The 18,827-nt window shown below is 32.8% G+C and overlaps 1 protein-coding gene across 15 annotated transcripts in view; it reads left to right on the top strand.

The window, feature by feature from the left end:
* Positions 1-18,827, top strand: part of PHF3 (PHD finger protein 3) — a 57,368-nt gene that overhangs the window by 18,167 nt on the left and 20,374 nt on the right. For 4 of the 15 annotated variants that reach the window (XM_087882473.1, XM_087882476.1, XM_087882474.1 and 1 more), the window contains exons 2-6: positions 2,070-2,137; positions 2,551-2,819; positions 11,096-11,166; positions 11,445-11,600; positions 11,880-13,665. The exons of 1 other annotated variant lie outside the window; for it this stretch is intronic. In XM_087882473.1, coding sequence (XP_087738599.1) covers positions 11,465-11,600; positions 11,880-13,665 — 1,922 coding nt within the window. In that variant the 5' untranslated portion in view covers positions 2,070-2,137; positions 2,551-2,819; positions 11,096-11,166; positions 11,445-11,464. The remainder of the gene's footprint in view (positions 1-2,069; positions 2,138-2,550; positions 2,820-11,095; positions 11,167-11,444; positions 11,601-11,879; positions 13,666-18,827) is intronic. 10 more of the 15 variants (XM_034436675.3, XM_087882481.1, XM_087882480.1 and 7 more) reach the window with 5 other exon arrangements.

An 18,827-nucleotide genomic window follows, 5' to 3' on the forward strand; every position in this document is an offset into this window, starting at 1 on the left:
CAGAAAACTGGTAGTATTCTGTTTTGGCCAATACATTTTGCAGTTTTATCCTGAGCATAAATAATCTTAACTAATAATTTATATGATTTACTGGCAGAGGCTTTTGTGATAGTTCTTTAATGTAGCAGCCTTTCATTACAGTTTCATTGAATCCTTGGAACTTATGGATTTAGATCATCAATCTCTTGACAACGAAGTCAATTTTTACATACTTACATTTAAAGTGAACTGTCAGTATCTGTAAATAAATTTATGTAGGAAGCAATTTTGTTTTAAAGTAATCATTTTCAAAAACTTGATAGTTATGAAGCTAGTTTCACCCTTTGAATATTTGTAGAACTGGTATATGAGAGATTCAAAAAATTAATCCAACAGTGGAAAGATTGAAAAAAGAAAGATTGGATATCAAAGTTTAAGATTTTTTAAATTAAACTCATCTATTCCCTACACACTTCATTAGTTTTACTATTATCTGTATTTGGCATAAATTTGCTACATTTCAATTTTCAGATAGATTGGTCTTCTCTGTTTTAACCCCAAAAGGTTTTAAAAATAATGTCTGAAGATTTAAAAATAGCTATTTTTTTCTATTCCTGTTAATGTAGCATACGCTAATGCTGTTTTGTCTTGGATATAGTCTATCATATATTATAAATTTTATTTATATCAATAAAAATTATGTTTAACATTTTTATTTTTTAATACATTTTCATTAAAAGTTTTAAGGAGTACATAAAATCTATCACAAGCTAATATGAAATAGAAGAAATAGAGAAGGAAGAAAAGAAAACACAAAAGTGCAGTGAGAAAAAATAAAAATAAATAGAAGAAGCTTCTGATTTCCTCTGCAGAAAATATAAGTATGATTACAAAATTATCTCTTACTGCATAATTACAAGAAGTTCACTTTTTTCTATTATCCATTTTTTTCTAATCAAAACCACAAATGCATTTTTTCCCTTTTTCATGAAAAAAATCTATAGGAGGTTTCCAATCAGTCATAAATGTAGATACTACCTTTTTTGAATCAGAGAAAGTTAATATAACCACCTATCCAAGTTATATTATCTTCACCAACAATTCGTTCATTGTGAATAGTGTCAAACCTTTCCATTTTTGCAAATATAATAATATTGCTGCAGTTGTCATTATTTATTTACTTGTTCAATTTCTGTGGTTGCCCATCTCAGTCAATGACATATTTAGGAACTAAGTTTCCTGTCCATTAGTCTTAAATAAAAAATCTCTGTTTTCAGTTGTACTTTAATCAATTATGTTTAACAGTTGTAGAAAAATCATGGAACAGTTTCATTCCCTCTTTATTTGTTAAAAGATGGCTGATATTTTACAGCGGCAGTTGTTGACATGGACTAAAGTGATTCTCACAGCAGAACATTTAGCCAATATGCAATTAAATTAACTGAAATTCAGTTAATATCAGGGTGGATAAAAATCAATAATTTTTTAAAAAAATCAAAAAAATCGGATTTTTTTTTATTTTTATGGAATTTATTTTAATAAAAAACTTTTGGGGTAAAAATCTATCGTAAGATAGTTTTCTATTTAAGATACATAAATAATTTAGTTTATTCAGCCTGAAATGGAGCTTAATTATGTAGCACAAGGCTGTATATTCTGCAAGACTGGGACTATCGGTGAGTCAACAGCGGATCAAAGGAGTAGCAAAGATGACAGTTGCTCTTTAAAAATTATGATTTAACTCGAGTTGATTTAAATCAAGTCTTTTTACTAGTGATTTAAATCATGATTTAAATCATGATTTAAATCGACTCGATTTAAATCAAATCCACCCTGGTTAATATTCAACTCATTCAATTTCAGTAACAATTGAAAATTATTACTTGTCTATATGGTATGGTATAACTTTAAAGATAATGTTCCATTTCATCACTTTTTTAATGTGATGCATGGCTGATCATTTTCCCATAGGAAGCATGAGTCTGGGCATCCTTGCCCAGGGATGGGAGTGGATAATTTGTAGTATTCTGCTTTTCTTTTATGTGCTCTTTCCCATTTTCATTCCTCATTTACTTTTCCCATTGTCACAGGAAATTCCATGTATGGGAAGTTTGCTTGGTAGAAAATAAGATGCGGAGGATGTTGCAATGCAAAAACAGTTGAGTAGAATGCATTCTGAACTCTTACATTATTTGTTTTCAGGATTCATACATACCTTGTAAAGTTAAGTAGTGCAAGAAAGTTCAGGAGTGGTTGTGTATGCACCATCCAGGGTGGTGGTGTTAAATTTACATCCCTGTTTCCCATTTCTTTCATTTTGCCAGCTTTGCAATTGAGAAATTGTGACTAGAGTCACTAAATCTCTGGTTGGCCTTTAATTTGAAATTCATCAAATCTACAAAAAAATGGATTTCTTGTTGAATTTTTTAAATTTTAATTTAATTTAACAAATAGAAATAATTTACAGTGAGTTATATAAGACAGTGGTAAGCCACATCAAATTTGATATTTCTAGATAATTTCTAATCCATAGTTTATTTTTCTTATGGTATTTTTCTTGTCTTTCTATAGGGATTAAAGACACACAGGAGCCTTCATGGATATAGTTGATACATTTAATCATTTAATTCCTACTGAACACTTAGATGATGCCCTATTTCTAGGATCCAACCTGGAGAATGAAGTCTGTGAGGATTTTAGTACAAGTCAAAATGTCTTAGAGGATTCGCTGAAGAACATGCTCAGTGATAAGGACCCTATGCTAGGATCTGCAAGTGCTCAGTTCTGTTTGCCTGTTTTGGATAGCACTGATCCCAATTTCCAGATGCCTTGTTCTACAGGTAACTCTTAATATTTTCAAGTCTACACTTTTAAAGACTTTTAGAGCAGTATTGTAGTGTTCTCCCCTTTTTTGATTTCAAAATACATTTTTCTTTCTGCTCTGCTTTATAGTATAGAGCAAAACGTTAAATTGCTAGTTGTCCCTAAATTCACTTGAAAATTCTATTTAAGAAACTTTAAAAGGAATAATGGAGATGCATGTTGCTTCAGACTATTTTTTCTATGAAGACACTGGTGTGCCTAGTACTCTACCCTTCACTTTAAAAGATATTCTAATAGCAATAGCACTTAGACATATATCGCTTTACAGCCCTCTCTAAGCGGTTTACAGCCAACAATCTGAGTCCTCATTTTACTGACCTCAGAAGGATGGAAGGCTGAGTCAACCTTGAGCTGGTAAGACTTGAACCGCCAAACTGCTGGTAGTTGGCAGTCAGCAGAATTAGCCTGCAATACTGCATTCTAACCACTGCACCACCACAACTCAGAATAATATATTTTAAGATAACTAAGGAATCTGTGGAATCTTCTTTAAAAAGCCAAGAAAGTCTATATAATATAAGCAAAGTTCCACTTCTACAATGGAAGTTGACTCCTCACAAATCTGTGTCTAGATAGATCTTCACTCTGCAGAGAGATCTGTGGAGTGGGGGCATCGAGAACAGTGCGGAATAAGAGTTTGATCAGTTGTAAAGACCATTCTGCAGACCTAATGGGTTTTTTTGCTTTAATTTAATTTATATGCCGCCCTTCTCCGGAGACTCAGGGCGGCTTACAATGCGTTAAGCAATAGCCTTCATACTTTTGTATATTTATACAAGGTCAGCTTATTGCCTCCACAATCTGGGTCCTCATTCTACCTACCTTTGAAAGGATGGAAGGCTGAGTCAACCTTGAGCCTGGTGAGATTTGAACTTGCAGTAATTGCAAGCAGCAGATGTTAATAACAGTGCTTTAGTCCACTGTACTATCAGACTCATCAAGGTTGCAGTGCTGCAGAATAGGATGTAACTTTGGACATACTTTTTTTAAGGGAATTTAATTGTTGTGTATTGTATCTTAGCACAGAAGGTTTTTAAAGATGACCTTTAGAATTTTGCTATAAAGTGATCCTGTTAATCGGAGTGTTTTTTGCTCAATAGCTATCAGTATAAAATGGGTATATTGACCTTCTGTAAGAAATGAATAGGACATTGTTTGATATGTGGTCATGTTTGAGTTTCAATATTGATCCTTAGATGTTATAAACAATTTAAGTTGGCATGTGTCACAACTTTTAAACATTCTGTATCACTTCCCCTCTGTCTTTCTAGCTATTGTGTGTGCTTCATCCCATGTCATTGCTATGGCTTGTCAAATCTTAGTCCCTTTTTGTTTCTTGAAAAAATAGTAAAAATAATAATTCCATTACCATACATATAATTTGAATGTAGAAGAGGTTGGTTGTGAAACAATATGAACATCCCTCCGTATCTTAAGCCAATGAAATAAATGATTTTGAAGATATGATAGACTTGTTCTGAAGAGAAACTTAAGCCAATCCTTATCTATGGTAATACAGTTAATTACTTCAACTTTGCTAATAGTTAAGAATGCCACTCATGTATAACATATCTAGGAAGGGACTTCATTGAACATTATTATATTTATCTCTGAATAAAATTTTGTAGGGTTGGGGTACTTGAATCTAGAAAAAAATTATTATCCTGAATCTAGGATATATTTTAATTATCACTTTCTTGAAAACAGAAAGATCTAGATTTTGAATTCTCTGATGAATTCAATATTGAATAGCTAGCGTTGATAATTATTTTAGTCTCAGTTATCTACAGTGACCACTGAGATGTAATGATACAGTCAGTATTAAGTTAATGTAGCAGTACATAAAGTTGTGGTAAAATCCTCTTAAAAATAAATTGTGCTGAAACCGTAGATAAATACTGTTGGAAAATAATAGCTACATTGTCTTTTTTATTTTATTAACAATGGCAATTTTGGTAAAAAAAAATTGTAATAAAGACTTGGATGTTGAATTGGTTGATCATCAAGAATAGACTTGTAGTGACTTAAATTTTTGAGTGCTTGAGATGAGCATAGGCATCAGGCTCATTGTTTAAGTGCGGCCTTGTCTCTACCCCTCAGTGTGACTGTGGTGCTCCTCGACAAAATATCCATCACATTGTGTCCAAATGTCTATCAAGAATTTACACCAGCCCAGTGTCTGCTTTTTTTTCAACATAGACAACCCTGTCCTTGAATGGCTGGGTGGACTGGACATTAACATTTGAACCACTGTAAGTCCATGTATTTGTCATACAATCAATCAATCAATCAATCAATCAATCAATCAGGCGTCTGGTGTGCCTTTAGCTAAAGTTCTAAGTTTTTTGTTGAATTTTGAAACTCTTGAGGAGAAATGTAGATGCTCAAAGTATGCACAATATATGTTACATATAATTATCTATGAACTATTATGTTGAAACAAAAATGTCTATTTGGAATTGTAACAGCATAGATGGCTCCATTTTGTTAAAACAAGTATTTCTTAACTGTGTTTTAGATTTTGTTATTCAAACTGAATGAACAAGATAGAGTATTATAAGAGATTAGAAAGTTGCTTGTGATTCAGTGATTCTTCCAACTAGCTATGTGTTCCTAAGATCTGAATTCTCAAACAGGAGTGGCCATTTCCTCATGACACACCTCATTTTGAAATTGAAGAGAAATATAAAAAAAATTGCATCTTACATTAAATAAATAAATACCAACTTTACTCAAGGTTCGAAACTCAGTAAGTCTCTGAACACTGTTAAGTCTTATGAGCTTTGCGGTAATCATCGAAAACTTAGCATTATCTGCAGAATTGTAAGGCTTTTCCTTTAATTACTATTTTATAACAAATAAATAATAAAAAACAAAATATAATTGTATAGAAGACAGTGTCCCATCCAAATAATAGTGTTAATATTAATTTGAAAGGAATATATGTATGTATGTATACATACATGTATACATCAGGACTTTATATATTTGCCTCATTAATGGTTCACGAGGAAGCACAATAAGGCATGCTATATCAGGATGTAAAAAAAAATTCCCACTGACTCTTTTCTGCATTTGTTTTGAGGGAGAAATATTTTGTCCCATCTGTTAAGTAGTTCCCCATTCCTTTCTTAACCTTTCTTCTCAGCTCCTGGTAGTATAACTATGCCCAGTGAAATGTTTTCCTTAAACAGCTATACCTTTTATTGCATTTCAAAGTTATTTTTGAAACTAAGGAGACTTTCCAAAAGAAATTATAATAGGTGTGGAATTTATTTTTTAGATAAAGATGTTGAGAGGTCTTATTAAATGTGCATGGAAAAAGCTGTCTTTTGTCTTATGTTAGATCACTCCATTGGTTTATTTAACACAGTATTAACACTGACTGCCCAAGTCTCTCCAAGATTTCATGCAGAAATTAGTCCAAGCATATATTTTAGCTCCTGAGGTACTCTCTGTCCTTCCTAGAATTCAGATACCATTTGAAAAATCAGTATCAAGAAGATTGGAAATGAATGAGTCCGAGGGAATAAATTAATGCAAATTAGATGAAGACCAAAAATTTTTTTGGCCCTTTCTATCTAGTTCTTCCTGGCTAACTTAATTGTTTGCATTTAATTTGATAGGGGCTTGGGGTTTTTTTTGCTTTTCCAAGTTTTCTTTATTTGAATAACATTTTTAAAGTTATTTTAAATGATGCGGTTTGCGCTTTTATATTGCTGCGATTTAAAATAAGAATTTATTGAATGAATTTTAACTGAATATTATAATTTCTTTTAACTGAACATTATAGCTTCCACTTCATAATACTTCTGTCTTTTCACTTAAAGTATCTTTGTATTTAGTTTTCTGGACTATGGTAATAAATAAGCTATTAAAAAGTAATTTATCAACAGTTCTATTTTGCTCTTTGTTCGCTACTATGAGTAATACTAATAAACTAAGTTAGAATCTGTGTAAAGTTGAGTCGTGCCTATGTTCCCTTTTCTGCAGCTAGTTTTCAGAGAGGTAGAATCATATATTTTTATAGATTTTTCATCATTTAGTGCTTGCCCTTCATTTGACTGTTTCAAAATTGTCATATGTTTGTTTTGTTGTATTACATATTCATGCATATAATATGAACTATAAATACACATCAAATAGAATGTTTACACTCTTTCATCCTAAAATCCTTCCAGAGTGGCAAGGTCAGTAAAAGCAGGGTGTTTATTTATTGATTCAATTTATGGCCTACCTTTTCATTTAGGAGCTTAAGGCAACATTCATAACATTATTTTTTATTTTACAACAACAACAAATCTGTGGGACAGATTGAGTTGAAAGAGAATGTCTGGCCTAAAATCACCAGTGAATTTTCCTGGGAGAGAGTGGATAGAATGTAGATCTTGGTTTCAATCCAGCACTTGAACCACTATGCAACCCTGAGTCACAAGCAGGGGTGTCAAACTCAAGTCCCAGGGGCTGGATCCGGCCCACAGGGTGCTTAGATCTGGCCCATGGGGCCACCCCGGAAACATTGAAGGATAGCCTGCGGTGCCTCTGCCAGCAAAAACTCCAGAGCTCTGTTTTTGCTGGCAGAAGGTTGCAGGAGGCCGTTGCAGGTGAAAACAGAGCTCAGGAGCCCGTTTTCGCTGGCAGGGCACTTGGACCACCACAGGCGCCCCTGACATAAGTGACATTGAGGTGGCCATGCCCACCCTGGCCATGTCCCCTCCAGCTCCCCAAGGTCAAATACAACCCTGATGTGAAATTGAATGAATGAATGAAATTGAGTTTGACATCCTTGGTTTACAGCCTTAAATAATAAAATTCAGAGCAGGGTGGATTTGATTTAAATCGAGTTGATTTAAATCACAATTTAAATCATGATTTAAATCACTAGTAAAAAGGCTTGATTTAAATCAACTTGATTTAAATCATAATTTTTAAAGAGCAACTGTCATCTCTGCTACTCCTTTGATTCACTGTTGACTCACCGATAGTCCCAGTGTTGCAGAATATACAACCTCATGCTACATAACTAAGCTCCATTTCATGCTGAATAAACTAAATTATTTATGTATCTTAAATAGAAAACTATCTTACAATAGATTTTACCCCAAAAGTTTTTTATTAAAATAAATTTGATAAAAATAAAAAAAATCTGATTTAAATCAAAAAAATCTGATTTTTTTTATTTTTTTAAAAAAAATCATTGATTTTTATCCACCCTGATTCAGAGGCAAGGAAGGCAATGGCAGGCAATTTCTTAAGTTATATCATATTTATAATTAGCAGACTAGAATGGAAGAAATCCAGGAATAGAGAAAGCAAATCGAGGTTTTTCTTTAGCAAGGTCAATAGATCCAATTCTTTTATCTCTACTACAACTTGAATTTCAGATTTATTATTTACATATGCAGAAATTTATAGTCTTTTTTTTTAATACAGTTGATGCCTATTTAATTTCTATTTTGCTTTGCTGCCTTAATCATTTTGTTGCTTCTTCATTGTGGCATAATAAATATATATGATATTTTAATATAACTAATTGAAGCTGATTTGGCTTAAATGAAGAAGTCTGCTGTTTGAAAGATTGATTGCATTGTTTCCATTTTAAATAATTTCTATTTTAAGAAGCATTAAAATGTATACAATAATAGATGACAGCTAGTGTTATTGGTGATGCATTCTGAATAGAATGGCCTATGGTGAGAAATCAGGATTGTCAAATTCAGTTTGTTATAACTATATAAGATATATATTACATTTACTCAAAATTTTAGTAATGTACATATATTTATACGATACTGAAAAGGTTAAACATTGGGCTTTGGAAGTTACTCATACTTGTCCAGAAGTATTTATCCCAGGGAATTAACTCGCTACAATATTTATTTTAATTTCTTTTTCGGTGTGTGTTTTTATGTGCGTATGTATGTGTGCACACCTTCAATTTAGTTTTTGATTTCTGGTGACTGAATGGACTAGTATAGTACCTGCAATTTTCTTGGCAATATTTTTCAAAAGTGGCTTGTCAGTTTTTACTTATGTTGGCCATATGTGACCAACTTCATCCTATTTGAGATTTCAGATTTATGTAGCTGCAGATCTTAGTGTGGGATTCAAAACTTCTACCAGGAATAAATCCCATGAACTCCATGGGGGGTGGGGGGGGGGAAGTCATGTAAAACTTTGTATATGAAAACATGACATAATGTAACATCTGTATCTTTCTATCGGACAATAAAGGGAAGTTGGACTATATGTCACATCCTTTGAACATTTGATTCCTGCTTAGCAAGCAGTGACAGCTATTGCCATGAGGCCCCTTGCACAAATATATCCTGTGCACCAACTATGGATCAGTATGGTTTTACAGTCACTCATAGCCTAGCTACCTCCTACTTCAACTATTGCAGTGAAGCCAAGATAGTTACCTTTGAAGACCATCTTGAAGCTACAGTTACTCTAGAACATGGCTTCATAAGCAGTTAAGGAGGTCCCTCATTTTACTGTTTAACATCTCTGGTCCATAAATTACTGGTTATCAGAAATGTTTCAAGTACAATCTAACGTAAACCCTTACATTGGTTTATCTTCAGGACTTTCTTACTCCTATCTTTTCTGTCCAACTGAAAAGTTCAGATATAGCTAGTGCACTCTTACGTCCTAGCTGTAAGGCATTATCACCTTATGGGACCTAGGAGGTCTCCTTTGTAGTTATGTCTGCCTTATGGAACTATGTTCTTTCTTAGATTTGGATGGTTCCGACACTGTTGGGCATTTATAAAGTTCCTGCATGCTCTGAAGTGTAACAATTAATTCTATCCTGATGTTTCATCCGTTTCGTTGGCTATCCTTTCTAATGTGTAGTGACGTAATGTTATGTATTTATTATTTCTATTGTTTTTATTATTGTTTTCACTTAGAGTTACTTTGGTAATGGAGACAACATATAAATCAATCCTCATCTGAACACATGTTCCTTAGCAGGGCCTTAGCAATTATTTGATTTAAAAAATCAAAACAATTTATAAAACAAATTTTAATTTACTCTAATTAAATTATATTTTATTGTTTTGTTGTTAGCTTTTTAATCATACTATATCTTATTGATAGTTCTTATTGCTTTTTGTACATTTCTCTAATTTCCCTTGAAATCCATATTGTATAATGTTAGGTAGGTTTGTAATGGTAGGTGCTCTCTGGTGTCTTTTCATCAGACTAAGTGGAAGTTTGGAATGCATTAGGGTTAACTTTAGGGTCCTGTTGTATTTTAATCTTTCATTATTGCCTTTCATAAAAAGATGGAATCCTTATATTGCCAGATGAAACAAACCGTGGATGTGATAATTATGGTAATTGAATTTTAATAGGGTTACTATGAAAGGCTACATTTTGGCCTATCATTAACTAAGATTTATAAGTAGCAATAACCCATGGCTGTTGCAACTAATAACAAGAAGAGCAAGCTACTTTTATTAGAAATCTTAAAGCAGAGTCTGGACAACTATCTGCCATGAGTAGGGCTATTCAAGTTCTTTGAAAGAAATATATGCACAGCTTCTTTGTCAGAACAACTTACAAAGCAGCCATGTCAGCATCCTTTAATAATTCAAAAACTGAGCATCTCTACTCCTGTGTACTTTGAGTCACCCTTTTTCAAAGTCATTGGAAGAAAATACTCATTTTTTTTGCTAATATATATTTTATATATTTAATAATGTAAATTTTAAATTCTTCTTGGTTAGTATTAAAATAATTTCTGTATCAGTGACAGAGACAGTAAATCTCTAAATTGAATCAACACCCATTATCAGAAAGTTGGAATGAAAGGAAACTGGATTTTGTAATGGAAAATCAATATAATTCCTATTTTCTGAACATAGACATTTCTAGTAGGTTTTCATTTATTGAATGTGTTCTGCAACATCTCATAAAATAAGTACATTAATATATAGATACATACCTGCATACACTATTTTAATATACAGTAACAAATTCCAAGAAGTATGTTTGCATGGAAATAAATCTCATTGTGTTTAATGAGATGTATATAAAATTGCAACCTTATACTGTAGCCCTTAGATTTTGGCTAGATGTTTAGCAGGTGAAACACTTATTAATAGTTGCCAGACTATCATGTTCTACATTTAGCATCTACAAAGAAACTATTAAAATTATATAGATAAAGGAAATTGTCACTTTTGGATCAGCTCTTTCCATTATTAAATTCTCTTTCTCTTAGGTGGGAAGGGACAGTGAGGGGACAGCTGATCCTTTAAGGACTGAGAACTTCCTGTGGCAAATCAATAAAATGTGAGTCCACTAAAAATGGCTATGACTCTTTCTCAAGGACCATGTATGAGAAATAATACTGCTCTGGATGACCACTTGTTTTATCTGCCTTGTGGGAAACTTGTACATCTCATTTCCTACACATGCATTTAATCTTATTTATCTCTTTCTTCTCCCCTCCCCATCCTACCCCTTCCTCATTGCCATTGCTTTCTTTATGTTTCACATCTTTCATGACATTGTAGACTTAATAAAAAGTCTTTTTAAGATTTAGGATTTTTTTTCTTCATTTTTTTTAGCTGTCGGACTTGATGATATTATGGATGACAGAGTTAAGGAAACTGCTCACAGTACCATTGATGAAGGTGATCTGTCATCCAACAGGAAATTGAGGGACCAAATGGATGGAACTTCAGCCAAATCACCAAGAAAGTCTCCACGTTTAATGAACCAAGGTAGTTTTTTTAAAAAAATAAAAATACACATTAATAGCTATACATTTTGTAGAGTTCCTGTTTCCGTGATCAAATATAACTTAGTGTTTGCTTGAAATAAATGTGTTTATAATTTGATGAACAGAACAATCTATAATCCACTTACCTGAATAGATGTTGAGGATAAACTTACTAACTTTTGTGTTTATTGTGTTAGATTACATATAAATCCACCTGTTTTTAGTGTATATTGTGTTTTTATTGGTATAAATAACACCAATATATATATTTTTTTAATAGAGCCAGTACGAAGTCTGCGGCAGAGCACGCTAGCTAAACGTTCAAATTCTTCATCTTCTGTTCCTGCGAAGAAAACTGTAAAGTCTGGACCTGCCCAGAAGGGAGGACTGAAACAACACGATAAAGGACAGGCTAAACAGGATAATAATAACAATAATGCACCAGAGCAGTTAAAAAAGATTGAGCCAAGTAACGACAGTTCCCAATTGGAAGAAACAAAAGAAATCCCACCATCATCTTCAGGCAATTCAGAATGGGTTCCATCTTGTGCAGAAACAGAAAGCACTGAAGCAGATAATGAGCATGAAATTCCCACTGAGCCAAAAGTCAAAGTATGTCATGAAACAGGAAATTCTTCTAATTTGCCAGATTCTATTACCTTATGTAAAGAAATGGAAAATGGAGCACAGGCTGTTACAGAAAATTATGGTGCTACCATTGGAACAGAGTCCGTGTCATCTGCTTTTGTGGAGGCAGATAAAGTTACATATAGCAATAGCTTGAAAGATGAAGGCGATGAAGTTATGAAATACACGTCTGAAATATCTTCATCAGAAAAGGCAAACCATAAGACTGAGGAAGAACAGAATAGAACTGAAATAGAAGATCAAAACAAGGAAACTGGGACGAATGATACTCTGCTTATTTCCAAAACCTGTGAAAATTCAAATGAAATTCAGGAAGATCTTTTAGTTCAGTCTAATTTTGTGGACAGAAAGGCTGAATGCAACTTAACTTTAAAGGCTAGTGATGATATTGCTCATAATGCTAATTTGCAAAAAGAAGACAAGCAAGAATGTTCAGATGACCTGGTAAATAGCATGGAATTTGAACAGGCTGATTTAAAAGAGGATGGTACGAATTCTATCAAATTAGAAGCAAGTACTTTGGAAGATAATATTATTCAAGACATTCCAACCGAAACAGTATATCAAGAGCCTGAAAGTGTAAAAATAGGAGAGCTTGAGATTTCAGGATTGCAGGAAGATAGGCATTCTGGTGTTCCATTAAAATGTCTAAAAAAGACGAAGTCCAAAAATACCAAAACTAAACAAAATAAAACTATAGTCACACAACAGAGATTGGCTACTGTAGGCCACGACACACCCAGTAAAATTCATGTTCTTCCAAGTCCTCGTAGTCAATTTTCAGTAAGTCTGAAACGTCACATGGAGGAGCAAGGAAACATTCAACATTGTCAGAAAATAATTAAAGTTAAAAAACAACATTCAGATAAAGATATAAGATTTCAGAGCTGTGACTCTGGAATACCTCTAAAGAAGCAAATCCATGAGGTAGGGAAAAATATTTCCCGGGGTCAAATACCAGTTCAGGTACGAAAGATAATGACAGAAAAAATGAATGACAGATCTGTCAGCCATCATGCTGGTTCTAAAGAAGGTTTACATTTAGCGTTGGGAACAGCTAATTTTAAACAAGGGCAGTTGCCACAACAGAGTCCAAAGCAGCCACAGAAATATCACCTTAAAACAAATAATTGCATTAAGGAAGAAGGAGGGAAAAAAGATTCCATGGCATTGTTTGTGGATTATTTAAAAGATGATGAAAAGGAGAAAATGAAAGTTAGAAAGTTAGAAAAGAACCTTCAGCCTCGACAGAGAAGAAGCAGTAAAAGTCTTTCAGTTGACGAACCACCACTGTTTATCCCAGATAATATTTCTACTGTAAAACGAGAGAGCACAGAACTCCTGTCTCCCAGTGAAAGCAAAAGTATCTGGATACCTAGTAAGCAGTGTGGGTTTTGCAGAAAGCCACATGGCAACAGGTGTGTGTTTTAAACACATTGTTGATTTTACCAAAAAAAATGGTAATGGGCTTCTCATATTTTAGAGCAGGGGTAGGTGAATTTCTTCTGATGGGGATGAATGGACTCCTTTATTTATTTATTTTATCGGAATGCTTCACATTATTGATCACATAGCCAGTTATGTCATCATAGGACAGGACCAATATTTTTGGCTTTTTTGGGGGGGGGGTGGGGGGGAGAATTGAAGGCTAAATGGTGAAGTGGGACAAACATGTTATAGTGGTAGACTACAAAAGGGTTGCTCTTGGGCTGTAGATGATTAAGAGAGTTTCAGAGAGATCTTTTGCAGTCACACATGATCCACTCCAGTCTAATTTTAGGTTTTTGACTATCTTTTTCAAATTAAAACATAAAACATAGAATCAGATTAATCAATTTGTAACCTAAAATCTAGAATTGTTGAAGTAAGTCAGAATATCCTTCAGCTACACTAAGGGAGTGAAGGAAGATGAAAGAAGAAGGAGAAGATAATGAAGAAGAAGCAAAAGAAGAAATAGATAAAAGAAAATATTCTGGTTGTTTGCAAAAAGAAAAAGCTTGTTTAAATAATTTGAAAATCAGAACACTTTTGGGGCAAACAATTTAATAATGGCTTTTTTCACAACTTCTGGTTTTTTTCTATTCTGCTAGTACCTAGAGATCACAAATATAAGCCAGGAATAAGCAAGGATTCAGATCTAACTATAAGCCACAAGTGAAATAAACCAGGATTTGCAAACCATCAATAGCCCATCCTTGGTTTCAAATTCTGGATTGGTAATAAAAAAAATAAACCTTAGATTTTTTTTTTTTAAGGAGGAATTCAGTCTTCATTCTAAGCCAAAACCAAATAAATATTGCTTTAATTTAGCATTATATGTAAACCTTGCCTATGTACATTTTTCTTCAAGTAAAATCTAGTTTACTAGATTTTGCATACTTTCCAGTATATATATTCCATATTTCAGCCTACCAAATAATAAATATTTTCCTGCTAGTTTTTCCTGCTAGTTATATTAAAAATAGCAAACACTATTGATAAATATTAAAATATCCATTGTTAGCTTTAATAGCAAAAATTGAACCTTGTAGCCATCCTGAATATTTTTTAAAGAATACTCAGTTTTGCTGTGATAGATTTTTTGAGAATCTTTGAAAACTTTTGATGCTTTAACCTGATTTCATTATCATGTATGTGTGCAATAAAATGTACCAGCTGTTCTGCATAACAGCTTTTTTAATTTGGGCTGTTCTAGATATTGTGGACAATGATTCTATTACACTTCATGCTATATGGTTAATTAGAAACAGTAGGGGTTATAGTTTGAAACACCTAGGAACTAGGAATGTATAGCATCTGAAATATTATTTTCCTTGCCCTATTGCCAAGAGGAATAAAAATATTTGATACAAATTTCACATATTGTATTATCAATCAATATAGTTTAAATATGGTTTTATTTGAAAATTATAGACACGTATCTAGTACCATGTTTCCCCAAAAATAAGACCCTGTCTTATATTTTTTTGAATCCTGAAATAAGAACTTGGCCTTATTTTCTGGGAGGTCTTATTATTTTGGGGCACGTGGAGGAAACCAGAGGAAATAGCGGGGACCAGCTGCGCATGCATTTAAATGTTTTCAGGGAGGGCTTATTTTCAGGAGGGGCTTACTTTAGCGCTTACGCTCAAAAGCCCGATTGGGCTTATTATCAGGGGATGTCTTATTTTCAGGGAAACGGTACTTTCCACTAATAGAACTGTTGAAGCGAGCAGAAGTTTTTGAACTATTGTAAATTAATGCAGTTCATACCACTACTGGCACCTAACACCTATTGAATGCATCATACAGCTGGAAGGGACTGTCTAGGCCATTAAGTCCAACTCCTCTTCATTGTATCAAATCAAATTAACATGTGACAGGCTAGCTTCTGCTTGAAGATATCCTGTAAAGGAAAGACCAGCCCTTGTCTTTATAATTGATTCCACTATCAAATTGCTGTTACTGTTATTTTTTTTTTTCTGACATTCAGTTGGAACCTGACTTACTGTTAACTTAAAGCCATGATTACTGGACTGAGAAAGAACAAGTTTTGGCCTTCTGTAGACAACCTCTCAAGCTTTTGTTGAATGTTGCTATATCATTTTTTTCTCAATTTCAAACATGCCCAGCTCCTTCAATATTTTTTTCCCCATAGGTTTAATTTCTAGTCACCAGGTAATCTTTGTTGCCTTTCTTTGAATCCTCTGTAGAGTATAAATGCCCAAAATTAGAATATTGAAGATGAAGACTAAACAAAGCAAGTTGGAGTGTAATTATTTCTTTTCATAATTTGGAAATTGTGTTGATGTAGGCTAAGATGGTGTTAGCTTTCTGTTCAGCCATATTATACTGTTGACAGATAATTGGTTTGCAATCAGTTGTTTCTATGATCTTTTTATTAAGCTAGGTTTCCACCATCCCCATCCAGATTTTGTTTTATTTCAGAAGCCACCAACACTTATTAAAACAATAAAGGCTAATTAGAATGAGTTCAATTAATATTAAAAGACATTTGCAATAATGACTTCTGCAGTAGAGGTGGAGAGATCAATATTTTGTAATCTTGTAGAAATGGTAAATTAACAGTAATATAAAGTTACAATTATTACTTACGTAATAAAAAAAGATTCTGCTATTTGCATTGATAGACTCCAAATAGTACACTTCTCTTGGTGGAATCCATTTTCTTGGTTTCTTTCTCCCATACACCTAGGTTCCCTACATTTCTCAGAAATTTTGAAAAGGCTATAGTTAAAAGAAGAACAACATTACTCTGCAGGCCTCATACTGAGTTCTACTCACAGTTCTCACCCTAAACGCACACATTTTAAAGTAGTTATAAATGGATCTAGATTCTGATCTATTCAATAGGATAGTGGAAGTTGATCCTTCCATTCATTATGCCTTATAGTTGCTATGGAAAAAAGCTTTCACAGTAATTTTGGAAACTAACACTTTTGTGGCTATGTAACAACCATTTCAATTCTATTTGCCTCACTGCATGAATTTAAATTTAAATCTAATTCACACCTATTTTAAATTAAGTCTTTTTCTGGATTGGACTCATTCTATATAGTTTACATATATATGTTTTGTATAGTTCAGTTATGGAAAAAAAATCTGAACGGTACATATCTTCTACAATTTCTATTTTTTATAATGATAATTGTAAATTCTGAGCTATGCTTTTATTCAAGCATTTATATGGTTTTATTATGCATTATACAAGTTTTATATTTTTAGTTTATTTTAGTTTATTTTGGATTTATTTGGATATTAAATTACTTATGCTATAAGCACTAAACTTTCACACTGGTTTAACTGAAATTAAAGTGAAAACGACTTAGTTTGCAAACAATTCTAGATTTGCATCACATCTAACTAACTATATATACATATGGCATTGCGTTTTCATTTTGTTTCCATCATTATAGTGTGTTTCACATACGATGTCAAGACATGATTTGGGTTTATTGCTTTTTATTTAGCATAGTTAACTAATTCATTATGGCTTAGTATTTCTGAAATAATCAAATGTCTAATATTCTACCTTTACTGATTTATTTACAGGTAGTCCTCGATTTACAACCATTCATTTAGGGATCTTTTGAAATTACAATGACACAAAAAAGTGACTTATGACAGTTTTTCACACAACCGCTGCAATACCCCCCTGGTCATGTGATCAAAATTTATATGCTTGGCAACTCTCTCATACCTATGATGGTTGCAGTGTCCCAGGTTCATGTGATCACTTTTTTGATCTTCTGACAAGCAAAGTCAATGGGGAAACCAGATTTCCTTAACCACGTTACCAATTTAACAACTGCAGTGGTTCACTTATCAATTGTGGCAAGAAAGGTTGTAAAATGGGACAAAACATATCTAACTGTCTTGCATAGCAACAGAAATTTTGGGCTGAATTGTCATAAATTGAGGACTACCTCTATTTACATTTGCTTCCATTATGACAATTTATTTTTTATTATTAATTTATTTGATTTCTATTAACTTCTGTAACTGTAAGTGACAATAATTGCTATATCTGCATCATTCTTTAAATCATTTTAATGTATTGCAGTAAGCTATTTAAAATTCTCAGAAATAAATAAAATACTAATATAATTTAAAGACCTCATTAAGCTGAGATCTAATAAGTGCAAATTACTTTGTAGGAAAATTAAACTACATTAAAAAGTTTTTCCTATTTACTTAAGTGTTGGAAAATGCTCCTTGGTAAGAAACATTGGACTTTATTATATCGCAATGTGTGTTAATTTTCTTCATTAAACTAATGACTATTTAACAAAGAAGCTAATGGTGTTTTGAAAAAAAAAACTTTCAGATGAGAGCCATGGATTTTTTGCATTTTATAAAACGTTGAAAACTTCATACTAAGATTTTTTTAAAGTATAGTGTCTTTTGCTTGTTACTTTGTTTTGTTTTTAAACTTGGAGATCAGACACTTTAATCTATAAGCCATTATCTAGTAAATATGAGTGTTAATGAAGCTGAATTCCCCTTTTAATCCTTTATGCAGTATGTATGAGTCAGAGATGGATTAGGTCAATCAGCTATGGAATCAGGAGCAAGATCTTGCTACTCTTTAATTAAACCTTTTAATAGTAGTAAGATATGTCTGAGACATTCTTTAAAATTGTATTTCTGCTTTGGATTCAGATTTCTCTTATCTGACCCTTGTCTTTTCTGAGGCCCTTCCTCAAGATTATTCTTGCAACCTATTACATGCAAAACATGTTTAAAAAGTTGTCATTATTGGAATAGCTTATTTAAAGACACTTGATGCTTGTCATATTGGGTATATATATTTCTTACTACATGTGAAGTACAACATGTTTTGTACATGCCTGTACAAAAAAGTAAAATGGAATGAACTGATTGACAGACACATAGTATATCTTGTGCTACGACTTTCCTAAACAACTGGCTTGATTCCTTTTATAAAACAACCTTAAACTGTATTTACAATAAAGTGAATTTGGACTGGTGTATTCTTCTTTGTTTTCTAATTTTGTTTGTTTTAATGCTACCTTCCAGAAGGAGATTCTGACTTACCCAGCAAAAAGCTTTGCTTTAC

The sequence above is a fragment of the Pantherophis guttatus genome, chromosome 1 (assembly GCF_059756535.1).
Source record: "Pantherophis guttatus breed Tessera chromosome 1, ASM5975653v1, whole genome shotgun sequence".
In the NCBI taxonomy this organism is placed as follows: Eukaryota; Metazoa; Chordata; class Lepidosauria; order Squamata; family Colubridae; genus Pantherophis; species Pantherophis guttatus.